The following is a 27,993-nucleotide window of genomic DNA, read 5'->3' as shown; positions in this document are numbered from 1 at the left end:
AGATGTGAACAATTAACTTGCTAAGTAGAACAAAGTCATTATAACCAATGGAATTGAGGGGCAAAAGAACAAATTAAACAGACTAGTAACCAGAAACTATCCTGTAAAACCAGATTGAAATAGAGTCATGTTTAAAATGCAGACACATACCCTCACACGTAGGGCAACACTGCTCAGGCCTCACGACTGGATTAGAGCAGCTGGGCACAGGGCAGGATATGAGCACACACATCTCCCGTCCAGAGTGGCAGTAACAGTCGCGGCAGCCGTCGTGCCAGCCGTCACCTTCCTCGTATCGGTGCCCATTGGAGGTGAGACAATAATCGGGCATTGGTGCCAGGGCGGTGGTGTCCGGGTCGTGGCCACTTTCTAGAGACGCGAACATAAAAAGGCACAGACATTACTGAGGTGGTTAAGGGCTTGTGGAACTGCTGTGAAAAAAATCGACAGAGTCTCCGCAGACAAGGTTGTAAATTCACTGTGGAAATTTCATTAAGTGCATTTATGATTTACAGTTAAACGGGACAGTGTTATCGTCTTGTGTCCAATTTCATTAGAGGCTTAAGTCAGAGCTTAGTGGTTATTTTTTCATATACTGGAACATTTAACCATCGTGAATATCTGGTCCTTCTTTATGCATAATTACGTTCTAATAGACCATTTTAATCCAGCAGCAAACAAAGCTGAATACATTTCCCCACGAAATAGAAAACCTACATTTTGCAGCTGTGGGACACCGAGAGCTTATAAAGGGAGAAAGTTACCAGTAACTGGGTCCCAGCATGTGTTAAACTCAGCATGGCTGTTAAAAATACAGAGCTACTTGGATCAGATAAAAGGGCGGACACAGTAAAACAGTACCAAGTTCATGCAGATGTTTGGATGTCTCTCTCTGTCATTAAAATCTTTAAAAACCATGCACAAAGTCCTTCCCAAAAAAAACTTTCTGATCCCTAAATGTTCCTTCAAGTCAACAAACTGACTGATAGAAGTGTTCAGGTCAGGTAAATAAGAGTGTATTTGCAGTAGGTACTGGTCTGTGTGTGACTGTACAGGAAAACCAGAAGTGTATTTGAGTCTGATATATTTATAATTCAGCTGGCAGACAAAGTCAACATATCACATAGAATGTTGTGGAGAATAAATATGGCATCTGCACACTTGCTTTATTTGTAGAGGCTGAGGGAATCTAAATAAGGCTGAGCCCTGAATAACACCACACAACAAGAAAATATAAAACAACTCATAAATTCTAACGCTAGCTGTTCTAAGATGTCGTTCGTAACATGTTAATCCGTTGTCTTAACTCTAAATTCGACAATAACCGTCCAGATTGTCACTTACAACAGTATTTATAGTGGCTGATCAATCATGAGGGCTTAAATAAGATGTCACATTCCTAGTTTGTGCTATTTGCAAACCTGGTACATACAATTTTTTGAGGTCAAAGGACAATTGCATCCATACAAATATGGTAAACAAAAGTATTATTTAGTCAGACATACTGGTATCATTTTCATTTCAGAGTTGAGCTCCGTTACCTTTACACATGCAGATGGAGCAGCCTTTCTTGTTCTGTTGATAGCCGTCACTGCAGTGCTTGTCACAGGTGAAGGGAGGGCACTTGACACAGCGACACATTTCACAGCCGTGCTTGTTCCTCCTGAAGGGCAAACAACACAAACATGATAAGCACCAACATATAAAGCACAGAGCACCAAAGAGAAGGAGACAAAGCATGCAGCAGATGCCTGTGCTAAATAAAAGTAGGGTTGTCATCTTTGAACGTTTGATTCAAGATGGGATTAAGGAGAGAGTCTAAAGTTATTGTAGTCTTGTATTCTTTATGTTTTAGCACTAATTAGCATACTGGTGTCTGCGCTCACCATGACTGGCTTGTAAACATGTACAGTGTTTGTCACTGACTGTTCTATTTTTGCAGCCATTGCATTGTAGTCAGGATTGTTTGCTATTTACTGCAGAGAAGTCTGTGAGCAATAGTTCAGTGGTTAACCAGCCGGCGATTGAATTAGCCATGGGCTGAGACAGTTTAACTTCATCCCTCCTATCTAGCAGTGTCTTCCCTCAAAGTATTGACACATATGGTAAGAGACAACCAATATGGGAACAAATGCTGAACAGGAGGCTTGTAAAAAAGCAGTTGACAAATGTGTGACATATCAGTGGTTAAGTCAATCATTTGTACAATGAATTCAAGTTACAAGGATAACTTTAAGATGAGCAGAGGTCCATGGAGCAAGCTGGTGTTTTGAAACCCATATGTTCAAGTGTAGTATAATCAACATCTGGACCTGCTTTCTTTCTCTCTATACAAGCTTCCTTTCAAGAAGGGCCAAATAAAAGGCCAACACGCGAGAGCCCCACGGTTTGCACATCATACCAACGCAAAGACTCTGGAAAGCACACGCTAAAGCCAATTCAGATGCTTCCAATTCACCCTGTTGCCATCCTTATTGCTCCAAATCCTTAAGAGGACATATAAGAGCACCAAAGTGTAGCAACAAGAGAGGCGCTATGGAGGCATGTTGATTTTAGAGTTTAGAAAATGAGAGTCAGGGAGGGGAGAACGGCAGCTGATGCACAGGTAGACTGATTTCTAAAATAATTGGCAATTCAGCTAAAATGAGCTGGAATAAAGCTTGAATCCAGTTTCCAGAACAAAGCATCTATAAATTGGTATTTTGACATACAAAGCTAGACGAACAGTATAAATAGCTGAAGCTGCAAAGTCTGGACACAGCCCGGTTGGATGCACTTATCTCCCTAATAAAACATGGATGAGCTGCAGGTTGAGAAATCGCCAAACCCAGAAAGAAAGAGAGAAAAAAGAAAAAGAGAAAGAATGACCTTTATCTTGTTCTAGCCTCTCTCTCCATCTCTCCCAGACAGTAAATGATGATACCTGTTTTATAATGCAGTTGCCTCATTAGGTTTGTGTAATTACTCTTATTAATCTTCATCTGCCATGGTAGCAGAAATTTAAAAAAAAAAAAAAACAACTTCAAACCCACGGATGGGTGCTGTGTCCCATAAAGAGGACAGAGTATGTCAAGTCTCAGCAAACAGAGCACCCTATCTATGCTGAAGCAGCAATAACAGCGGGTGAAACAGCATAGCAAGGGCTTGGCCAGTGGCTCACTGTACAAATACAGAGACAGAGTGTGCTGTGACCTTAGAGCAAGGCTTTGTTTAAAGGTGGTGTGTGGAATGCCAAGCAGCGCTTTGGACTCCAGGGGGATAGAGGGGCTTGGGGAGGCACTGGGGGCTGAGCCCTGGGACTGCTGGCTCTGCACAATTTCCAGTGCGCTGCAACTGTGATGGCCAGAGGGATGCCATTCATAATCTGTGAGGTCAAAATGATGATTTCAAGCTCTGAAGGATGGAAAACCTGACTTTTATAGTAAGAAATACCCCGAGCCTAACCTTCATCTGGACTGTTAACACAATAGAGAAGTGTTCAACACAACGTTATGCATGTAGTTTAGGTTCACATTCACCCTGCTTTTGAGCCTGTCTTTCAGTTTTGGATATGCACATTACAGTAACACACAGGATGTCATCAATGCAACCAGTATAAACACAGAGATCCTTTGTGCCTTTGTTTTTTTTGTGGTGGCTGCATGCAGTGGTCTGATGTGAGAAGACAGATCTGCATTGTAAAACTGGCAAGCTCTCAGAGGATTTGGAACATCTGAGGCTAGACCTTAACAGCTGCTTATGAGGGATAAAGACAGGACTTCCTGTTCCTCTCTTTTTTTCCACAGGGTCCCTATCATCCTCTATCCTCTACTCTTCTGTGCAGGCATATCAGGCCCATCTTGAGCTGTGGCTGCACAGGGCATGGTTAAGATACCAGAAGATCCCCAACTGTAAACGTTTCATGAAGGCCGCTTTTGTCCCGATGTGTTTTCTATCGTTGTTATGAGAGGGAATGATGATTTATGAAATGAGAGTTGTGCCTGGGGAGCAGGCGTCCCGGTAGAGAGCACTTCCAGATGTATGATTGGGTTAAATGGGATTGAGAGGAGAAGATTTGTGGTGGAAGTGAGAGGATACTGAGGACTTCACAGTAAATTACCCACACACAAACATGCACACTTAAGATGTTTACAGACATGGGACTGACCACCAAGGATGGCCCTTTGATTTCAGGTGCTGAACCTTCTGTTGCAATAACCTTTTCTGATTTCTCCTGAGCAAGACCAAACCATAGACTGAATATTAAGATGGTCTCAGTAACAACCACCTGGGAGTGAAGCCTTCTGCTGACTGACTGTAATATATCAGAAACCCTGCGTCCACTATGTTAACAGATAGGACATGGGTCAAATTAGGAATTTCAATAATCTCGTCAAATACATTTGTGTCAACCCCGGAGCCTGTCATGATAGTTATTCTCATGCTGATTTACAGCCAAGTGTTCATTTTTCTCAGTATTTTTGTTTTAATTAGTTATTTCATTCAAAAAAATACAGAATGAAACATCACCAAGATCTCTATCGACAAAGCAACGTTCTCATCCAGATTATCAGGAATGATCATTATTTGCTTAGACTTATTAATCGTAGGTGTATGTAAAAGCAAAATGTGTGGTTTCCTTACATGTACACGATTTGCACTCACAACCTCAAATGCCTTTAAACACAGTTGACAAATGAGCGCGTGTAGACTTGAGGGAGGAGAAAAACAAGATTCTTCGAGGTTAACTTACACATATCCGTAGGGGCAGGTCTTAGTGCAGGTCAAAGGTCGGCACTTGGGCATGGGGATGCTGCACTCACAAACCTCACAGCCAAAATCGTCCCTCTCATATCCCATCGGACATCGCAGGGAACAGTATTTTCCAAGGTCAGGGCAGGAGTCATCTGAGGGAGTAGAGGAAGAGGTCAATTGACGGGAGGCACAACAATTAATCAAAGGTAAAGGGCAAAGAGTTGCTGTGGGTCTTAGACAGGAACGTTCTTGTGACAGAGAACCTCTCAAACTCTGACACAGAAAAAGCTGCTGTGAATAGGTTCATGTCTTTTCTTTTGCTGTTATAGTCAAGTCGTTGCCAAATATTTTGGACATCATCCTAACGGATTGGTTAACACTGTTAACACTGTGTGCCCTGCGTGCCCTAAGTCTTAATGCTTAACTGTGAGAAGCAGCATATCAGAAAGAAAAGCATTCAATTCACAGTTACGCCAGCGGGTCCATGAAACTTTAACACTTCAGGTTCAGCATAAAGTGAGGAAGGTGGCCTTACTATTGAGACACTGGCAGAGCAGACATCCATTCTTGTCTTGATGGAAACCATAAGGGCAATCGGTGCCTGACAGGGAGCAGTTTTCCAGGGGAGGACATAGCATGGGGCTAACTGTTTCATAGGAAGGCTCTGAAAAAAAAAAAAAGGAAAACAATTGGCATCAGTATTCAGCGTACACAACAAACAAAAACAAGGAGCTCTCTTGTGAATTTGTCGCCATTTTTTCATATATGGGTTGAAAGACCCCTAAGGTGTAATACCTCCACGCTTTTTTTTGTGCCCAGTGTAATAGCCACCTATTTACACTGTTCTTATTTTGGAGTAAACAGTGATTACAGATAAATATAGAGCAATTACACCAGGGCGGGTCGCACTGTAAGGGGGAGCAGGCCTCTCCATCTTATTATGGGGAACTGTCTCCATTAATAGGTTGAATGTGTGGAGCATGCTTTTAGCTCCATTACTGAAAATACTAGTGTCCCCTGGACTCAAGTGAGATGCCGACACTGTCCAGACCCTCTTGAATCAGGGCCAGCTTTATTGTTAACCACATTAACACTTTTTGGGGAAAAACACAGTTATTATTCCCGTCAAACATCTCTTGCCACGTTCAGTGGGAGGAGCAGCCCAACGAGCTGTAACTAATTACGCTCACAAAAAAAAAGAGAAAGAGATCCACTTCAATTATGCAGCGTCTTGTGTAAAAAGTACGGCTTCACACGCACAGGTGGGTCTCATTTTGGAGGGCAGCAGTAATAAAGAAACACAAAGAACCCTGCCGCTTGAAGAATGCTCCGTGGCCTCCTCTTTAATGAGCCCATGCCGACATGGCCTCTGTAAGCGAGGCTGCGGGGCCACAGGAGCCTCCTACATGTGGTATTCGGGTGTAGTGTACCTCATAATGTAGAAATGTATATTTTAGATGTCTTTTTAATTCAGTGACAAACTCCACATACCTTCACAGAAGGGACAGCACTCTCCTGGGATCTTGACCGGGTTTTGGCAGCTCTGTTTGCAGGCCATTGCCGTACAGTGGGGGTCTCCATCCACACACTGGCAGAAGGTGCAGTCGTCCTCCTTCCACTGCTCCTCATGGGCTCGCAGCTTGTTATTCACCCAGCAACTAGCTTTAGTGCTGTCCATCGACAGTAACTCAACATCTGTGAGGAAAGAAAGAGACGTGTTGAAGAATTAGGTGAGATGGAGGAGATCTGTTTGATCTGATTGGAAGCACATGTATAAGTCACATATATAGTTTGTATTGGCTACCATGGGTGGAATTTAAACCCAAGCAACCGAGCTGTGTGTCTTATACAACATCCTCTACTGTAATCGAATTAACAAGAGACAGAGTGAGAGCGGAGCTGAAGCAGGATACTCCATGAGGGAGATAACAAGATATGGAAACTGGCTCGTCACCGAGATCTATGGAGAGAATGATGTTGAATGTAGATGACCCACCTACATTTACAAAGAGGAGAGGCCCCTGGCTGTGTGACAATATCCACAGTATAGGGATTTACGTAGATATGAGACCGATGGGTTTGAGGGTATCATTGTTTCGTCCTGAGAGAGATGTGGTCATTGAAAACACAGCGGCGGTTATGACATTAAACTTGCCAGTCCCAACAGTGTCCACTTACATTTTGGCTGAAAGCTCATCCATGTGAGTTTCAGTCATCCCCCCGGAGGTCAAAGGCTAGGTCAGTGTTTGATACCAATAAAGTGTTTGAAACCCTTTTAAACAATAGGATCTGTAGCTATTAGCCCGAAGTGGAACCATAAAGTTTGGGACGTTTTAAAAGTTAATCTAGAGTATGGGGTGGTGTCTAGGGACTGAGGTAACTCAGAAAGCCCTTTTCATTTACAATAAACTATTTTAAGACATTTTTTTGTGGTATAAGGGGCATGTAAGAAGTTGGTTTCAGTGTTTTGTTCATTCTCTGTGTTGAAGTGGTTGGTGTGGCTTATCATATGTGTGTCAGTGGGTTAAGGGTGTTGTAGTTTTTGGAGAAGGTGTCCTATTTTCCCTATCTGATCAAAGCTGAGGGTGCTGCTGAGGTATCAATCGTCTGGCTGTGATTAACCTGAATGCATCTTTCACTCTGTATTCTGCAATTGATAAGGTCTGTCCAAGATTTTGGCAACTCACTTCCGTGAAGCTGGAGAGAAAAAAAAAAAAGTGGTTGAAAGTTATGAAAAAAAACCTGAGAACAAGCTCCCTTCCCAATACTGGTCAAGCTCCAAATACCCTAAGGACTACGTTTCTCAAAATGCAACATGATACCTCCGTTTGTTTCCCATTGGTTTCAAGTGTTTGGTTTTCAAGGCCACCACAACATTGCACTTTAGTCAATCTCTTATCAGGCTCAAATGATCTCAAATGAACAATGCAGTCAAGTTTTCACTTAAAAAAGGAAATCCAAACATGATGACTAACAGGTTACGTTCAATTATTTAGTCTGTTACTTTTTGGCCTTTGGGACAAGATAAAGAAAGAGCATTGGTCTATTATTAACTTGTACATTTGCAGCAAACATGGAGCAACATAAACATCATTTGGAATTTAGTTTTCTTGCTGCTTGTCATGTCTCAGTCCAATATTCACTTTCCTTTTAGGTCTGTTTTTGGTCTCAAGCTAGTCATGATCAAAACATATTTGGCTCTTTTGTTGTGTGTCTGATGTCTGGGGCTGAGTGGTTTGGCTTTAGTAGGTTGATCAAAGCCCTTTCACTTAAGCCTGCTGCTGCTGTTGAGAGCATTGGTGAGAAAGAACAAAAGTAATGGACTGTAAAACCAAAACAATTAGCTGAAAGACACTAGAGCCCTATGTTGAAGCGGGAGAAACCACAGAGTCTGGTAAGCATTACAAGCAATTCTTTTCTCATTAGAAGACTGATTTGATCTAAAGGTAATAAAGAAATATTATAATCCAAACCAGGTAACCTTAAATGCATCTCTTAAACCAGATTAAGAGTGTTAAAGGAAATGTTCCCTTCAGTGAGCCATGCAGTAAGTAATAGCAGCTTTCCATAAGAAGAGGATGAAAGCATTCCATACCTTCTAAATGACTGCATATTCCAGGTGTACTTCCAGCATTAACCTAACATGATCCCTCTGCAGTCCTCACTCCTTCTCTTGCGCCCAATCAACTCAAGCCAAGGAGGCAGAGGCCAACACTGGCTACCGTCTCCATATACTGACTTTTGGCGGACTCCGATGTGGTTGCCATATGTGCTGCAACCCCTTTTTTTTAACTATCCCAAGAGCACATATCAGAGATCCCTACCTGGCTTTGAGCACATGTGTTTTTTTTTTGAAAGTGGGTCCCCCCCCCCCCATTTAGCCGCAGCCAGATATAACAAAGCCAAGCTGAACACTTAAAAAGAGAGTTTTTATGTTCTTGAGTCTCCCCAGTGGAATCCATGGCTGGCTCTATAGTGTGCTTCTTGTATGCCAGGTATGTTAACAACAGTGGAAGCTGGTTTTATGAGGAAGCAATTAAATGAGGGTCACTGAAGGTAAGTGTCAAGCAAGGTGGATTTTGATACCAACTCTACCTCTCCTGCATTCACTTTCTAATCTGCCAGCTGGCCACACAGGCCCTCTCACCCAATGCCACATCACCACTCGCGCTCAACCCTTAAAAAAAGTGTAGTTCTAAATCCTGATTTTGAATATTGTAATATTTTGCAAGAATTAACATTTATGTTGTCATTTTAACAAAATAGTAAGGATGCCCTGTGTACCTATGCAGACAGGGCAACACTCTCCCTCAGGAATGTAGAAGTTTTCACAGTCCAGCTCGGCGCACTCTGCCTTGGAGCAGAAAGAGATTCCTCCACGGCACTGACACAGCCAGCAGGGGTCCATGCGGTACACCTCTCCCTCGGAAAACTCCTTCCCATTGTGGACACACTTGGGGGAGACTATGGGGAAAAACAAGAAGATGAATCAGACGGTTGTGTTAATCCTCGAACCAAACACCATGTGGGGACAATAATGCTTAACACACTCTCGTGGGACCTGTTAGATGTCCATCACATTTGGCAAAGTCTAACAGGGGATTTTCTCCTCATGACTGAATGCAGTTTTGATCTTAAATGTCAAGCTCGATCAATGTCAGTCCTTCGCAGATGTATTCAATCCATTTCAGATTCATAAACTTTCATTCATTTTCATCTATTGATGGAAATGTTGATCTAAACCAAAAGATGAAGGATTTACGCTGATGGCCTATGAGGCTGAATGGCATTCAACATTCAACAATGGAGCCAAGTCCATGACGAGGAATTTCACAGAGATCTTGAAAAGTCTTGAAAAGGTATTGGACTCTTGCACTGCTCAGTAAAAGAAAAAAAGTAGTGTTTCTGAAGCTTTGGCAGAACCTGGCCTCAGTGCTGGCTGCAGGTGGAGTGAATCAATGCCCTGGTCTGACTTCCCAAAACATCCAAGCACTTAGAACCTCTTTTAGCTCTGGTTACCTTTGTTGTGAAACTAAATGAGCTTAGTTACAACACTGTTGGAAACCCGTGGTCTGGTCTTTTTTTTGTTTGGACAACAGGCCCAGTTAAGCCAGAATATGTACGGGAAAAACTTGACCAACTAATTGCACTCTGTATTTTGAGTGAATGTGTGTGTGTGTGTGTGTGTGTGTGTGATTACAAAAGAGAAAACCAAAATAAAACAGATGTGATTGATCAATTGGTAAAGCAGAATGTTGTATTTGATGCAACACTAAAATGACGCATGATGCACAGATGTAAAGCTCGATTAGACGTTCACATGAACCACGGTGGTTTGGGTGACTCAACATTGTAAGATCTCAACCAACCACACTGTAACCTATCATTCATCACATCCCAACATGATGGAAGTGAGGCAATGTGGTTATGCAAGAACGTCTCCAAAGCTCAGAGTAGCGAGTAGCCAAACCATTTAAACAGGTAGGTGTATTGCATGTAAGCAGATGTTGGACCAGTGGTTTCAATAAATGAGAGCAGTGGTTCAGCTGCATCTGTACGCCATACCTTTGAGTGCAGACTCAAAGTGTCTGCACAGCTGACCCCATGCCCGAAAATCAACTCTGCACTCTAATACAAAGCAGGTGGGCCAACTGAGTTGAAAGTAGATGGGGATTTGTTGATTTTTTTATTCTCTCCCGTGCCATCTTTCTCCTCTATTCTTTTTTGACACTACCTCTCCCTCACACATTATTCCTGCCGTTCTGCTTTGCGTGCAGCAAAACCAAGCAGAGAAAATGCAATAAGCACTTTAGCTGGCCGAAATCAAAAGGCCCGGCAACGTTTTTTTAATGCTCACAGAAGCAATAGGAAGTCACATGAGGGGATGCTCACATGTGATTTCCGCAGTGTTTGTTAATGGTAATCCCTGAAACAACTTCCAGTACAGAGTCTAAATTCCAGTCATGTTTGTGATGTTCAGTCTTCTCCAAATTGAATCGAGGACTGGATGTGGAGATGGATGGGCCATATAACAAGGAGTTTAAGCCCGTCTAAATCATCCATAATGGGCTGTCTTACTGCCGCTTCTTGTGGTTTAAAGGCTAATAAAGTAAAAACCCACGAAGAAAAGCATGATTTGTCTCATAGAAGAGTGCTGATGATTGATTCAAATCATAATTTCAATGATACTTTTGATCAATCTGGAATAACAAATAGCAAACAAATCATATGAGCTTGACTTTACTTCAACAAAACAACCACTGATCCGCCTCCAAGGCCATGATTATTGTGTGTTTACAAAATCCTTAAACTGAGCTCCCTGAGAACCAAATTAAAAAAATTTTAAAAAAAATCTCAAAAGAAAATGTGCACTGCATTCACAGTCAACGGATTGGATGTTTGTAAAATTTGCTTCAGCTAAAGTGTTGATAAAGAGCTGGCTACAGCTAAACAGAACCAAGTTAATCTGTTGTATCAGATGACATTTGGTTTGGTCAATGCTGCCAGGTTTGGCCTCAACTCAGATACAACCAAGAGTGGAAAAAGCTATAGTTAATGGAGGCCAAAACACACAGGTGGGATTCATTGTCATTGCACACACTGACCCTGACTTAATGTGAGCCATCAGCCAAGAGGGCAATGGAAACAAGTTAATCAGGCCAAGCCTGACACAGACACAAAAAGACAATGGGGGGCCATGCAAGGGTGTTCCATTATGGAATATCTATGCTATTTGGAAGTTACTTCAACTGTATATGTATAGGATACAGTATTTGTAGCCAAAGCTTTAGGGGCCTCTGCAGGACGGTGGAGGAAACGAGGGGCCTCTGCTGGAGGGGGGAGGTGATGAGGGTGTGAGTGTCCTTGTCCATGTCTCTGTACAGCTTTCTGACACGGTGCGCAGTCATGCAAGGCCTAACGGACGGTAGGGGCAGCACAAAAGGCATCAAGCCCTGGGCCCAAAGAGCAGCAGACACTTGTTATCAAAACACTGATCCCATGGCCCCCATGGCTGCCATTCAGCCCCCGCCGGCCTGCCGGACTTGATTACCCTCCCCACTGGCAGACAGGAGCACATAAAAAGCATTCCCATCAATGAACTGTTGAACCTTTTCCCTTCGGACGTGTGACCAGACAGGAACCCTTTGACACTGCACTTCTGTTGAGCAAATTCGTAGCCTAAGCACTTTTCTGGTCACTGGGCTCGTTAAGTCCATTAATTCCAGGACAGGGCACACATTTATGCATGTGGAGGGGCCAGAATGGGAATTTGTTCTGTTGGTAAAACAGCAAATATTTGATGGGAGCGCAGAGCAAACAGACCAATACCACAGGTCCCCTTGCTGCCTTCCTGACTCTCCTGGCTGCCTTTGGGCCATGTCGGAGAGCGCTGATGTCTTTTTATATGTATTTATATATAATGGACATCTGCTCTGTTTCTCACTTTTACCCTGTTTTTCATCTGTCTCTTTCACAGCAAGTGAGAAAACCGTAATCAAGCAATCAACTTTAAGGACCAATAACAATTCATATCTCTTCAGGCAATATAATTATTTGTGGAAACACCCCTGAAAAAAATGTCTTTGAACCACGGTCTTAACCCTGGGAGGCATCAGCTTAGCCCGATAAACAGCCCAACAGTAATTATCCAATCAGCAACTTTTCTTTTCATGTGTGGACATTTGGTCAGCAGGGAAGAAAGCCTCATTCTGAGGAAAATAATTGCTTCCTTAGAGGCGAAGAATCTCACACAAACTGTGCCATTGCTACCCCCAGCAGGGGGGAAATCGAAACGGATCGTGCAGTGCGGGCTCAAAGAAATCACCTTTCTGGCACTCAAAGACATCACAGCAGTCCCCTGGCTGACCGCTGGCCTGGCTGATTGGCACAGTGCGCTGTCCGCTCGGGCACTGGGGCTTGTGGCAGGCATGCGGGTCACAAGTGCACTGGGGTGGTATGGAGGGGCAGCAACCAGTAGGGGGCGTGTAACTCTTGGTCAGAACAGAACCATTTGGGCAGGAGGGCACCTGAAGGGTGGGACATGTCACTCCGGCACACCTCAGCTCCTCTGAAACATACAGACATGTACCAATGTCACTTTTTAATACAGGAGGGTGTAGCATAAAGAAGTATATGAAAACATGTGGCATTTCTTAATTTTAGTCTTCTTTTGAGTATAATACTGCAAAATCACATTAAATGCTCTCGGCTCTGATAGTGTCCTTACTGTTCTGCTAAAGACAGGAGGGATTTTTTTATGCACTTTGTTGTTGTGTTTGTGTCAGTAGCCTTTTCCGATTGCAATTTTGCAACAGTGCCATAATAAAGCTCCGCCGTCATTACGCCTTTGTAGTTACACATTACATCTGAAATGGCATAATATTAGTGTCTAGCATTATAGTGTTGCAGAAGCCCTAGAGGCATGGCGTTTGTGTACATACAGTGTGAGCTTCACATACACACACACTCAGACATGCACACACACAAAGGGCATGATCTGCCCTCCTGGCTCCATCGTTACACTTTGACACTATCTTCTCCCATTCCGTCTCTGTTTCTACCTCTGAGGACTGATCAGGGGCAGAACAACGTCGCCCTACTATTTTGCCTCAATACATTACACATTGCAGATAAGGTGCAACAGGGGCGTACATAAGCCACCGTGAACTGGCAGTATGTAAGAGCCAAGTGTGTGTATGTGTCAGAGGGCAGCATCCCTGTCGTGTCAGTTGAGCCACTTAAGAGCAGCACTACTCGTGTTACACTCTCAAAGCTGAGTTCACACAGTTACCCAACACAAACTCCATGCACAGTCATCAGATCCCTACTTCAGTCCATGACAGCTCACCGCGTCCTGTAAGAGGAACGCAACTAGCACTGTAGACACAACAAGCCTCTCTGCATATTCTTTAAGTCTCTGATCCCACCCAACCTGGCTCGAGAAACTCACACTCCAAACGCCAGCCAAACATTCACAGAGCTGCAGAGCTTTCTTCTCAGTTCAGAGTCTCCCCCTCACTTTGCATACCAGGATGTATTTGTCTTTTCATTCGCGGGAGCCAACATAATAGCTCTGATACCCTTCGTTAGATTGGGAAGAGGTGCGGAGGTGCTGGAAATCTGGGTAAGGGGCTCAGGGGTGTATTTTGGAGCGCGTTCAGGAAAAGGAAAGTGGAGCGCCCCTCTGTACAGACATTGTATGAGAACAGTAGCTACCTTTCATAGATTGGATTACCAAACCAAAGAGATGTGTTTATTTTGGTTCTCAGAGTCACTGTAATCTATACAGTGCAGGCAGAACATTGGGATTGGGGTGGGCAGGCTCAAGTCCTGTCCTATAATTGTCAATCACAAAGTCATTTTCAACATCCCCTACTGAAAGCACATACAATACACACTCTGTGACTCTTTGAGAGCAGAGAGGAAGAGTGGAAAGGCAGTAATAACCAGCATGGAGATTAGGGATGAGAAAGAGGCAAAACTGGTAATTGTACATGTAGTTTAAATCATCATTGACATTAAAAGCCAAAATGTGCAAACAAACGACTTCCTCCTCATAAGAGAGTGAAATTAAATGGACTGTGATTTAAAGGTCCGGGATTCTTGACAATCCTTGCATACATATGGTTTTTGAGGAGAGGGACGGATACAGACTGAGGTTGCGTAACATTGGTTGAGGTTTTAGTAGCATATCCAGAAACTGACTTTTGTTGATGGTCTTCCCAGACCAGTGCTGGCTCCAGTTGCTCAGAGGATATGCCTCATCCCTGATATTTGAAGACATGTAAGTAGATCCCTCTGGGCTTTGCCACAAGGTGTTGAAACTGAAATGGGGTACAGATCCTCATCAACACGTCTGATACCCTGATAGTGGTTCTGCTCTGACCGTCCTGGACTCCAGAGCCACACTTCTGAACTGAACCGTGTAATCTTTACCATTCCAGCCCTTTAAGACGCACTCTCTGATCTGATGCTCTGCTGGCATTGCATTCAAGTAGCTGTGTGATGTCTACCTGACATAGAATAAACATGGAGGACAGGGGCTGTAAGACTGTGACTGTTGTATTTTGGTGGGTGGGGACAAGATTTCTGACAGATGAAATTGAGGATTTTTCTGGCTCCAGATAAATAGTGCAGGAGTGGGAAGTATCTGTACTGTACTGTTTACTCTAGCAACCTGGGAACAGTGAGAACTGCACAAGGCTCTCATTGATAAACTTTGTAGCTGAATGGTGTCATAGAAAATGAGGGGAAAACCCCTGAATTAAGGGAGGCTACAACCCTTTTAACGGTTTTTGGCCTCATTACTTTGCTGCAGTTTCAGTTGGACGCTCTGATTGGCGTATGTGTAACTTCCATTAAAGTCTGACGCAGTCTGCTGCTGCTCATTTGAAGACTCGTTTTGCATATGAAAACCTAACACTGTTTAAAGCCATAGAAAATACCCTGGGACGACCTTGCACAACGTTCTGCACTGAAAAACCCTTTTTTCTGTGTATTGTATGTTTCCCAGAGAAGGCTGATTACTCTTTCAATAGTGATAATGGCAAGGGTTTGAGTGGGCTGGGAAAGCAGCTGGCAGACATACCATTGTCATTCAAATGATTTGAATTGCATCCATTTGCAGAAATGGTCCAACCCTTGCAACTCCAATTAATATAATTTTCCAGCCGACGCATTTATAAGCACAATAGGCACACCGAGTATATGGAAAAAGTCAGCAACAAATAGATTTTATCCTGTTTGTGTCCTATCTCTGAGCATAAATGGCTATAATTAGTGAGTCAGCAACCACTGAACCAATCTTCACATCACAATGGTGGCCATATTCCAGCCTGCACAAAAGGCCTGATTTGGTATGCTTGATAAATGTTCTTTGCAGATTAGAAAACATGTGCTCCTGTGGAACTATAAGATAGCAAAGAATATAAAAACCTTTGACCTTAATGTACAACCTGCGACGGTGTAAAGTCACAGACACACCAAACACACACACACCTGACGCTGGATTGAAAGAGGTGGGATACGGAAATTGCTTCATTACCACAGAATGGCCTCTTTTGTAAACAAAGCATTTTTCTGGCACCTCAGCAGCTCATTGAAGAAAGAAAAACACCTCCTATCGAAATGAGTTTTTTTTCTTCTCTCTAGTCCTGCGCACAAGAAGCACAGTCTTTCCCGAACCAGAGCAGCTCGGCGAGGCAGAGGAGGCTGTGTTGACAGCCCGAGTTTACTCATGGAAAAAGCACACAATGTGAGTTCTGTTCACCGACTGACTTTGGAAGCAAGTCAGATGAGAACAAAGCTGTCTCAGTCCAGCTGCCCTCTGCGGGTTTCTGGTCCGTCCTCAGGTTTTATAAAGTTGCTCCGCAAAGGGACGCATCAGTGCCGTGTCTCACGTAAAGCTGTGGGGGCCTGGCCCATTGCCCACCAGCAGTTACAGCTGAGAAAGTCAGCATTGTTGGCCAAGTGTTTCAGCATGTGCAAGTATATGTGTGAGGACTGTGGAGCAGGTCTGGGAGGGGGTCCAGGCCAAAAGGCACAGACAGGGTCACTCATTGAGAAATTCACACTATGGTCAGAAGCTTGAGGTAGTTGGGCGTAGGCATGCAGTCGGCAGGCCTGCATCGGCTGCCTGCAGGCCTTGCTCTTTGGCTAAATATTTGGAGATGAAAAACGTGATTTCAGTGTCCTGAGTAACGCCGCTGCAGCTGTGAATGAGCATGTTTGGGTTAGGTAATGAGAGTGACCACATAAAGGTGCACATTTGTACAAAGAGTTTTCATGTTTGAGTGTGTACATAGCAAGTGTACAAAGCATCTAAGCATTCCACTGAAACACACCCTTTTCTTGCTGTCAGATGGCCAATAAGATAAGGCCTTTGACAGAGTGCATAAGGGACTTCTATCTGGCTTAAGGGCCCGTCCCTCAGCCAGAGATCAAACCACACATGGGCTGTTGTTACATCTGGCACAAAATGCAAATAAAAGCGGTAACATGTCGGCTCTGGGGTACTGTGCAATGTGCATACAGCAGTGGAAGAAAAAAATAGAACTTTTGTTGCATGCACTGTCACTCAGAGGACACTATAAATCAAACACTGCCCTTATGTAATACATGTAGAAACAAGTCTGTGGAAGACATTAGGTCTACATAACTGATGGCGATACTGTGGAAGAGGCAGTTTAGTAACATGTGGTTTTTTGGCCATATGGATTTGTTCCCTTTCAACGAGAAGGTAATAGATGGTAGGCAAAGTTAGACTGTTAACAAGAGGATTCAACTTAATCTGCATTCAGGCTGTCTTTGATTTGATAATAGTCATGGCTACTGTAGGTGAAGAGCAGAGGTTTGTGTGTGCGTGTGTGTGTGTGTTTGTGTGTGTCTAGGCTTTCCCTGCTGTCCGGTTTGGTCAGCGGCTGACCAGGAGTAGCGGTCTGAGGTTGAGAAGCAATCCCAGCATGCCTGAAAGGGAAGTTCTTTGTCTCAATCACCACACAAGAGTTCTGTTTCCTCTTTCAAATCACAACCCACTCTTGTATAAAATACGCCCACACTGGGAAACGAGCAGCTTGCAGGGTACATCAGGGCAATAGAGCCACTGAGACGTCTCACGCCCCCGCCAGCGAGCAGCAGTCTGGCTCAGCCAGTAATAGCTCTGCAACAAAGAGGCTGCAGCCGAGCAGAACTAACAGTCCTTTCACAGGCGCAGATTGTAGCACGACAGGGGTGGCATAGGTGGGTAGATTTGTGGAAGCAAGGTCAGTTTGTCCCATGGCCTCATAGTGGGCACTGCTCCCCATAATGTGAACTTCCACATACCTTTGAGGGACAATTTTCACCATGTTCTATCCAAATAGTCAGCAGGAATTAGAGTTTATTCAATACTGATACTGGTACCAGTACAAATATTGCCTTAAATGCCATATCAACGAGTTTGCCAGTCAATGTACTGATCTGAAACCATAATCATCTAACCCAAAAAATCAACAGGTGTCAGGTAAATGATCCTGTGACAAGTAACAAAACAAGCTACTACATGTCAATAATGATTTTTTTTCCTACCAATATTATATGCTATACTTTTTGATCACACTGGTATCTGGTATCAGAGGGGCACCTGGTATAAGAATTGGTATTGGGAAAGAAAAGAATGTTTCAGAACATCTCTTTGAAGAAACAAAACGGTACACTGGCACCCACAAATAAGGTAGTCCTCTTTACAACTGAACTTAATTATTTATAACAAGGGCAACACTGATTTTTAAGTGCAGCACCCAATTTACCTATTAAGTTACAAGGCACTGCAAGCTACTATTTTTCACATTATCCCAAATAACGGTCCAAGAGTAAGAAGGAAACTTGACATACTTCATTTTCAAAGTTTCACATTTACTGAGCCGATGTTAGTATTAAGTGATGCCATGTGTATGAATCACCTAAACACTTTCAAAATCCAGAGTGCTGTTGCCTGTTCCTGTCAGTGAGCTACAGCAGGGGAATTCCTCCGAAATAGCAGTTAGGGGGCCTTATCGTGAATTAAGTATTTAACCATCCTATGGTGTAAAATAACCCAACACCAAACTACCACAACCACAGAACTGTACTTGACACAAATACCTCAACAAAATGATTGGTCTAAGTTGTGATTTCCTATCTTCCTGTGTCTGGCTTCCCCCCTCCCTCTCCTACACTTATCACATCCTCTTTTCCTGCATAACGGGAATGTGTCTGGAACATAATTTGCCTCTTGCTTGAACCTTTGCAGTGTCTCGTTGACCAGTAATTAATAATATCCCACTGAAACAACATGAGGCAACATTAACACCAACTGTGACACAGCAAAAAATATGTTGAGTTTTTTTTAAGACATCAGTGAATCACAGCAGAGGGACAAACCAACACTGCCACTGAGTGAGTCAGAGAGAAAGTGAGAGGGCAAACCATTACCATGTGTGAGCTCACAGGTCGCAAGAAGAGGATCTATTTTCTGAGTGATGTCTTGAAAGGTTTTCACAAAGTGTCTGCTTTAATGCATGTGAAGACAAGTGTGATCATAAAGCTTTCATTCCTTTGGATGCAGGTTTACAGGATACATTTGCCGTCACACACTAGCAGGGCATGCTAACACACATCTTAATAACTGTTTGTATCTAAAGACAACAAGGGGTTGATGGAAGCCGTCACTATAAGATCCTAACCACAGAGTCCCAGTCTGCTTGCAGAGGAAGCTCTTGCTGGTGACAGACAAAGGAAATTCTCCGCCGAGACATCTACACAAACAAGATAATTATCACACACAGACGCACGCACAAAACACGGATGCAGACATGCACACTCAGATTCCCATATATATACAGTATAGATAAGTTTATCACACACACGGGATTCGGTGCATAAACACATGTAAACATAAGCATGTGTGCATCTTTCCACAGTCACATGCATTCTTACAAACACACACACATACACACACACACACACACACACACACACACACACACACACACACACACACACACACACACACACACACACACACACACACACACACACACACACACACACACACACACACACACACACACACACACACACACACACACACACACACACACATCCTGGGTTCTTACTTAATGAGGGGCCATCAGAGGGGTGGGTGTGTGTGTTGCAGTGAGAACTCATAAGCTGCTGAAAAATGTTGTTTACAGTTTTGTCTTGTGTTAGTTTAAACTGTCATCTGTTGGGCTCGGGCTTTGAGGTGAGGAAGTTACAAAACAGAGAAAAGACTAACAGTGGATCTTTCATTGTGGCACTAGTGACTTCAACAATGGAGCCTTGAAAAAAACATGTTTGATGACCAGTGAAGAAGAAGATCGGCACGCACACTTGATCAAATTTTGCACTGCCCTGCACCTACGTGATGTGCGTATAACTACCTCCTTTTTCTACCATGAACAGTAAACACAATTTCTCTGAGATTTACTGAGGACTTGAGACAAGCTTTCATACGGATTTATCTTCTATCACAACATCTGTGTCATTTTCAGCGAGAAATAATCTCAAACATGCATGGCATGTTCCCAGCAATGTGGTGTTGTACATCTAAATAGCCGTAAACATATTGCAAAGACAGGGAGAACTTTGAATATCAAAGGCAACTGCAAATGTGTATTGAGATGCATGCAGTCACAGTCACATGCTTCTGATTTAATCAGTTCACTGGTTTTTCCGTAAGGTTTTTCTAATTGTATGGCTTTGAAAAGCTTGTCCAGTTAGATGACGTTTGCCAAGCATACACAAAGTTCATTGAGTTCACTCCTGTCCTGTTTGGAAAATGTCACTCACGAGGCAGCCACCACTTAGCGCTTGTCTATCCAAGAGACACCTCACAATTCAAGTGAGGAACCAAAACTTCGCTGTGCCAGTTGCAGTTTTCACTAAGATGTGTCAATCAGCGGGGCTGCTAAGAGTGGAAGTAAACACGCATTCTTGAATGGGCTCACATACTTCAAGGGATTCTATTTTTTTATCCCCCCACACAGGGGAAGCATTCATCTTACACTCTTTAAGGATTTTGTCCTTTGCCTGAGGATCTCCAACACTCCATATTTCAATCACCAGTCTCCTAGCAACTCAATCTCTTGTGATGGAGACTTTTCTTTTTTGCTTTCCGTCAGTCTGACTCACACCTTCTTTCTTTAACATATTCTTGTTTTCTTTCCGTCTGTTTCTTCCTCTCCTCCTCAAAGCCCTGCTCCTTTGCTATCCCCACTCACTGAATGTTATCAAAGTGTCATGTACTTAGCTATGCCTGTTAGGCTTTCACAGGTGGTATATGACTGTTTAATGATAAGTAACTCCACCTAAATAATTATTTTAACAACTCAGACACAATTATGAACTGCCAATCTATTTGCTTAAACAACTAGATTTGTTGGCTGTTTCAAAATCAATATCTGCTACACGTACCTCCCTAGCAGTCAGTTTTTACCGGGAACATTTGTACTAATTATGAGAGAGTTGATTTGCACAAGAGAACGTTGATAACTTAAGCTCTGGCACACTTAAATTCTCCATAGATCGTTATCAAAAGTAGCTTTATAAAGCCTGTATCTTAACACTAAATGACTAGAACTGACTAAAGCCACAGTCGGCTGCCGTGTGGATTGTCTGTTCCATTTGCAGGTCATATGAAGGTTACCTGCAGCTTCCTGGCACTGGCTTCGGTTGATGTAGGCAAAGTGGTGGTGGCAGCTCTGAGACTCACACACACAGCCCTCGGCGGTCAGGTTACACCCAGAAAACATGCAGGCTGGGTTGGATGGTCCCACATACTTCTCTCTGTGCCTGTCCCGATGCTCATGCCTGCGACCCTCTGAAATCCAGCCATGGACACACACACACACACACACACACAAACCACAGTCATCAATGAGTCACAGACAATGGCACCACTCAAGGGTGAGCTGGGACCAACTTGACAAAGGCCTCAGCATGTGTGTCATCACTATGATATGTACGTAGCATTAGTCACCTCAGTGCCACATCTGTTATGGATTAGCTTCTCTCAATGGACAGCATTATTCCCTTTGAGTCGGATTCTGAGTATGCATCTGTGTTTCAACATAAGTGAAGTGTGTAATAGAAAGCGATGGCTTACCTGATTTGCTGGCCTTCATGCAGGTGTCTTGGTCTGGATAAGTGAAAGAGCCTAAGCAGGAGTGACGGGCATCGCACACACACGGACCTCCAGCTCGGTTGCAGCCCGTCATCAGGGGGCAGCGTGCGTCCTCCAGGCCGGCCTCTGGATGATCTGGGAGCACTATGGTGAAAAATTAGGACGGGATAAGAAAGTGAACTTTTAATGTGTCACCAATTTGAACCATTTGTACTGGGAATAAAAAGACATTGGTTGGGGTTACAGATACAGCGTGAGTGTAATCACGAGCCCAAATGTGCCAGTAACCTAGATTTGTTTCCCAAAAGTGTATTGAGGTTAGCCAGCCTAGTGTGTTGCAACACATCGCCCTGGCACCCACATTACTGAAGTGTCCAGTATATTTCTGGGCTGCCATCCCTCCTCCCTCCTTATCCTGCCACGCTACTTCAGCCATTGAGCCCATTTGTTTGCTTTTGTTCCACAGCATGGGGCCCTCCCAGGGCTTCAATCTCTGCTGGCTGCTGGAACGCCTCTTCTGTACCAAGGCCATTTGCATCATACCCACATATTGTTCCTTCTTCACCCATCAAGGCCTATACCCCCTCAGATGGCACCTTTGGGCCTATTTCAACTTGGATGAAACCTCACGATGGGAAGGAATGTGTCCAGTTAGTGCCATGTGTGTTGAATAAGCAGCAGAACCCTGGAATTAAAGGGCCCCAACATACACATGGCCCATAGTGTTCCTTTCACTTGCAAGTATGAATAAACACATGCATATACCCCCAAATTAGCCGTCTTCACAGTCGTCCAATTTGCTTAGAGTGGCGACAGAGTAAACAGGATGCGACACACAGAGTAACCTCTTCCTAATTATGTAGATCTGTGGTGTCAATCAACAATTTGGAAGAGTGATTGGAGCTCATCATAATACTCTATTTTTCATCTCCATAAGCTACACACCAAGATAATTATCAAACAGAAAGGTGAAAATGTTTAATATTTCACAGTACATTTCCCTGCCTACTGTCGGGATATAGTAGGCAGGCCGACTCTTTAGTGATGGATGACTGTTAGAAACACTACAATGAACACCAGCCAATGGAAGAGGTGAAGGTCCCGTAATACTGCCTTTAACCTGAGCCAGCCCGTGCTGTTAATAGCTCTCCCAGACGGCCAGCGAGGCTGGCAAAGTACAAGACGCCTTTTCAATAAAGCAGACCGACATTTTCCCTGTGATTTCCTTTCACCTAAAAATGATCCTCAACTTCACATTTTTTTCCGACCCGTGGCTTTCCTGCGCTTGGGAGGGTGTTTTCATTTGAGGTGGTGGTGGCAGGGGTGCCTGTCTGTGTGGGGGCGCTAAATCTGGCATTAAGGAAAAGGGTTAGAAGTCAAAACTATTAACAAAAGGGTCAACACTAAATATGTTCTTGTTAGTTTATTTTTGCTTGACCCCAGTCAGCTTGTTTCCCTACAAGCTGCTCTGCTTTAACCCAGAGCCCTTTTAGCATGACCCTGGTCTGGTCCAGTCATACTATCTATTATCTTCCCTGGCATGACTCTAGCCAAAGTCTATGGATTCATCCCAGGGGATTCCTCTCTCAGCTACTGAGACTGCTTGTCTTGGCATCCAGAGCCAGGATGGGAAAGCTGACCTCTAGAGGCCCTCTGGCTGATAGCGAGCTAAAAAGGAAGTCTTTGAAACATTAGATAATACCAGAGGAAGGGAGAAGTAGAAGGCATGTGAAAGAGTGCAGTGGACATTACGTCCCTGTATGACTGACATTCTGTTACGTGGTATGTTAAGTGCCTCAAGAGCTTGGGGAAAGTTGAAGTGGGAGGACGGACGCAGGAAAACAATGGAAACAACAAGACAAGTCATTAAGCTGCGAGGACGAAATGATTTCATGTGACTGACAGATCACTGAGCAAATATGACAAAGTTGAAGGACACAGATGACTTTTCCCTAGAGCAGGTGCCTGTATACTTAAAAGACAAAAGGTAGACTTAAAAATGCAACATGAGGCTGTTACGTTTGATTCTCTTTTATAGATATATTTTAGCAAGCTTTAATGTCTTACAGCTGAATTCCTCCATTAGAATAACTCAATCTAATATCCCAGGAAGTGATACACTGATACCATCTTTCCAGATTCCAAGTACTGATCCCAATACTTTGACTTGAGCATTGGCACATACTGAATACCCCTCCAATACCAGTTTTAAAAAAAACTTAAAGGACTCTTGTAGTAACCAAACATGAGATGGACTGAATGAACACCCGAGCAGGAGTTTATCAGGAGACTTCCTGTTGGGATTAGACTGGGACTATTGTTTTTTAAGTCTCAGGGTGCCGGATCTGCCTACCAAATTTAATTTATCTAGTCATAACTTGGTTGGGGGGCGGAATTTCTTTAAATATTGTAGGGAGCACTATTTCAACAAACATGTCAAAATGAATAATAAGGATAATCCTTGGTGCCCGGCCCTCATTATTGGTGGCAAATCAGTGCTTGCTAGAATGGACTACCATTACACTTTTCTCTAGTACTGGACTGTTATTGTTTGTAATTGTCACATGAGCTTCTTTCAGAAACCAGTCATGTCTTTGGAGGAACAATCAATTATGGTATCCAGTACCTGCATTTATTGGTAAATTCACAGGTATCTATAATACTACATTATTTTTAACTGTACTGGAGGCCAATAATGATACAATGGTCTTGTTATCAGAACAACTCCAACAACAGATGCTGTGTTTAAAAAGCTAGAACCAGTGCTTGGGTTCATACAATTAGCTTGGTCATTACAGCTCTACAGTGAGATGTCATAGCAACAAAGCCTGGATTTAAACAATTACCCTGTTCAATGGATGTACTAGTATGTTATGTAATATACATACGGCGGCAGTAGCTCAGTCTGTAGGGACTTATGTTGGGAAACGGAGGGTCCCGGTGCAGACCAAGTATGGAAGTTGGTCTGGTAGCTGGAGAGGTGCCAGATCACCTCCTGAGCACTGCCGAGGTGCCCCTGAGCAAGGCACCAAACCCCCTCCCCACCAGCAGCTCAGGAGCGCCCGCTGTGGGCAGCTCCGTCACTCTGACATCTCTCCATAAGTGCATGTCCACAGGATCCTGTTTGTGCATGTGTGTGTTCATGACTTACAGAGTGTAAAAACTGAAATTTCCCCTTGCAGGGATCAATAAAGTAAATCTTAATCTTAATCTTAACATTTCCAGGTCAAAAGTTGGTGTAATGACAGCCATTCCAGGTTTTTCAATCCTTTCAACACCAACAGACTGTACTGGGTAATGACACATTACCTCTCATATAAAATGCAATATGTCACCTAAGGTTGTTGCTTCTCTCTCCACATTAACAAATTATGACCACCCAGAAAAACCAAACTATGAAGAGAGAAGCAGGGGGATCAGAAAGCGGAAACATTTACCCCCTACTCCTGATTGCAAGTCTAATCACTTTAAGACCCTTGCAGCTTGGGGAGGGAAATCTGGGATCAGCCTCCAGCAGCCTGACTACTGTGGCCCCTGAAAACACACTGGGAGGTGTTGATTTACCCCCACCTAGACCCTTTGGGATATTGAGCTTTGTGTGTGTATGAGTGTCTGATTTAGGGGTCAGCGGCGTACTCTGAGGTCTCTGGAGCCACAGAAGTGGAGGCACGACTCAATCAGAGGAGCCATTAGGTCTCCTGCTTGTTCCAAAGCTGTTAATTTGCAGAGATGTCCTCCAGACGCCAGTTAAACTCGTACCTGAGGCACAATCAGTAGTAGCAGAAGCGTCTCCTGGGATGGCCTGGAGGCCTGAGACCCCTGGAAAACCCTCATGCAGCCCTGACTTGGACCACCCCACAGAAGGACAGAGCAGGGTCAGGGGATCCAGACACCCACTGAGAGCTGCTTACGCTTTGCTACAGTCATGTCAGTCCCTTTCAATCATCCAGAAACAGCCTGGAGACAGTGCAGGTGGAAAGGCTGGGAGGTCCTCAAGGCGGTTATTTGTTCCTCAGGGGACACCGTTGCTTCTTACTTCATTCACTGTGAGGAACCTGACACCCTTAACATTTCTTTGAAGTTCTAAAAGTTGCTCAAACTGTGCGTAAAATGAGCAAAATGCTGGCACAACAGCCCAGCGCTGCTTTGGCAGAAACAGAACAGTGCAGCACTGTGCAGCAAATTCAAAACTGAAAATCTGCAGGGGACTTTTGCAATCGTGCTGTCAAACTATTACATATGAGTTACACACTCGAAGCACAGGGTGTAAACAACACTGACAAGTAAGGAAAGCATATTTATTATATTAAAGCGTGGTCCAAGTTCAAAACACAATCACCATTGTTGTCACCACACAACTTTGCCCGCATACAGATTCAAATTGTCATTTTTTTTTGTCATCTCCTCCCATGTCTCTTTCGGATAAATGTGCGTTTAAGATTGTAAAGCCAAACAGCACAGAGCCATCTAAAATCTGAAGAGTACTCTGGTGCCACATCACTGCTGCCAAACGCATTGTCATGCCTCCGAGCTCAGAGTGAATGAAGCTTTGAGGAAAAGAAAGAGCATCTGAACATGACTCCCCTCCTGGCAGTCAAGAGCCCCTCAGACCTGGGGTTGCTGCAGCAGGCAGCCAGAGACAAGGTAAACACTGACACAGTCACTTCTTCACTCAGAACTTAACTGACGTTTCAATAGCTGTACCCTCCGGCCACTTCAAGAAAGTGGAGGGGGTGAAAAGACCTGACACCTCTGCAGTTCTTTTATTAGACTGTTAAACAACTCAATAACAGCGCATTTTATATCTAAGTGGTGCTAAAAGTACCCACCTTTACACACTCCAATTTCAGGGATTGTAGCTGCTCCAGTCTTGTTGACAGACGCGCAGGTCAGCCCCAGAGCGCAGTAGCCGTGCGCCCAGTCCTGTCCGCCGCAGGTCTCCCACTCCAGACGAGTACACTGGTCACAGCACCCGCAAGGATCCCTAGCCAAGGTCCGGCCACTCTCGCAGGCGTGCGGGGCTTTGACGGGACATGCCCGGAGGTTACACGGCGTGCACTCGTGCGCCGAGAGTGCCCGTACCAGAAACAGGACATTCAATAACACAACGGAGCACTTGCTGAACATGTTTCTGGACATGTCTGTAAATTTTTTACAGATTAAAAGTCCGCTTTTGTCAAATAAATAAATATAACATGAACTATCCGCGTTGTAGCCAACACTGCAAATGATGTTACTCCAAAAGTTCCAGAAGTCTTCTTTTAAAGTTTTTGGAAAAGTCTCCCCTCAGGCGTGCAGTTCATTACACAGCAGCTCACTTCAGAAGTAGAAAAAATACGCACGAGACTGAAGTGTGCGAACTGCGTTTTAAGTGGCAGCAATATCCAAAGGCAAAAAAGGGTTGAATGTGAGCAGGTAGCCAGGCACGTCTCAAGCGTCTCATGTGGTTCAGTAGAAATCCCGGAGCTGTACGCTGGACGTCCACTGAGGCTCGCTGCTGCTGACAGCCACGCACGAGAACGCAATCTGACTCTTAAATTGACAAGCAGGCATATAGAAATTAGCGGTGCACCCCTCCCCCTGACTGACAGAGGCAGGGACCAGTCACAAGGAGCGAAAGGAGGGAGGATTTGAACTGATTTATCCCCGCTCGGAAACTCGTCTCTGTGTTGCGCAATGATGCAACTTTGAATGCCTTCTGAGCAAGTTGTGATTTCTGTTTCGTTTGTTGTAAATCAGTGCAATTGTTCTCTAAACAGTCTTCTTCCAGTTTTAAACCGGATTACAGCATTTGGTAGGCTATGGTGAAATAAGTCCTTTTGTGGCCAACATTTAAAACTACCAAATTTCCTGTATAAGCACTCAGCCTTTAACCCTAGTTTTAGATAGATAGATATTATTTTCATTGTATAAAAGAATGAAACGAAACTTTGTAGGGCAAGTTTTAGGCAACTAGAATGCCTTTGAACAATACACTTTGATTTCAATTATGTTTTTTAAGCTATCGTTCAGTTTAAAACCTGATAGAGCACATTCTTAGAATGTCTAAATTTGATGCTACCACTGCTTTACTGAGAGAAAAGCATAATTAGTTCATTTTGCATCCCTTGCTTTTTTACTATTACTATACATTTTGATTCTAAAACATTTCTATACACCAATTTAGGTTGTTACACTAATGTATATGAATGAATGAATGAACCAAGCCCAAACACCTCATTAAAGGGATAGTTCAACTTTTTTGCAGTGGGGTTGTATGAGGCACAATGATTATAGTAAGTAGTAGTAAGTGTTGGCCTATTACCCACAGAAGATGCTGGTCAGCTTGGCCCCTTTTATTGAGAAACCAGACCTGGTGCTCAAAGCTAGACTACAGGCCTAAAACACTGCTGCAGACGGGGCTATTTGTACCACGTAATTTAGCTAATTTTCAGAAAAAACAACCTAAACCTTCACTCTTTACTTTACCATCAGCAAGCCACTTTGTTTGAGCACCTATAGTCTTCAGTCTGCAGTGCATTGAGCAGCTGTTTCACAGAGAAAACAAGAAACAACAAAACTGAAAAATGACTCAATGA

General features: G+C 43.7%; 1 protein-coding gene across 3 annotated transcripts in view; it reads right to left on the bottom strand.

Annotated features, from left to right (window-relative positions):
- The window catches only part of crim1 (cysteine rich transmembrane BMP regulator 1 (chordin-like)), a 33,998-nt gene extending 7,047 nt beyond the window's left edge, over positions 1–26,951 (bottom strand). For 2 of the 3 annotated variants that reach the window (XM_061063614.1, XM_061063615.1), the window contains exons 1-10: positions 26,245–26,951; positions 21,398–21,559; positions 20,939–21,112; positions 12,560–12,802; positions 9,019–9,198; positions 6,226–6,429; positions 5,270–5,398; positions 4,733–4,886; positions 1,542–1,663; positions 151–369 (exon numbers count right to left, since the gene is read on the bottom strand). In XM_061063614.1, the coding sequence (XP_060919597.1) occupies positions 151–369; positions 1,542–1,663; positions 4,733–4,886; positions 5,270–5,398; positions 6,226–6,429; positions 9,019–9,198; positions 12,560–12,802; positions 20,939–21,112; positions 21,398–21,559; positions 26,245–26,554 (1,897 nt within the window). In that variant the 5' untranslated portion in view covers positions 26,555–26,951. The remainder of the gene's footprint in view (positions 1–150; positions 370–1,541; positions 1,664–4,732; positions 4,887–5,269; positions 5,399–6,225; positions 6,430–9,018; positions 9,199–12,559; positions 12,803–20,938; positions 21,113–21,397; positions 21,560–26,244) is intronic. The other variant, XM_061063616.1, reaches the window with a different exon arrangement.
- Positions 26,952–27,993: the final 1,042 nt, after the last annotated feature.

Source organism: Labrus mixtus, chromosome 18, assembly GCF_963584025.1.
Source record: "Labrus mixtus chromosome 18, fLabMix1.1, whole genome shotgun sequence".
Taxonomy (NCBI): Eukaryota; Metazoa; Chordata; class Actinopteri; order Labriformes; family Labridae; genus Labrus; species Labrus mixtus.
Note: the sequence above shows the minus strand (reverse complement) of the source record. Positions and strands in the feature narration are given on the sequence as shown.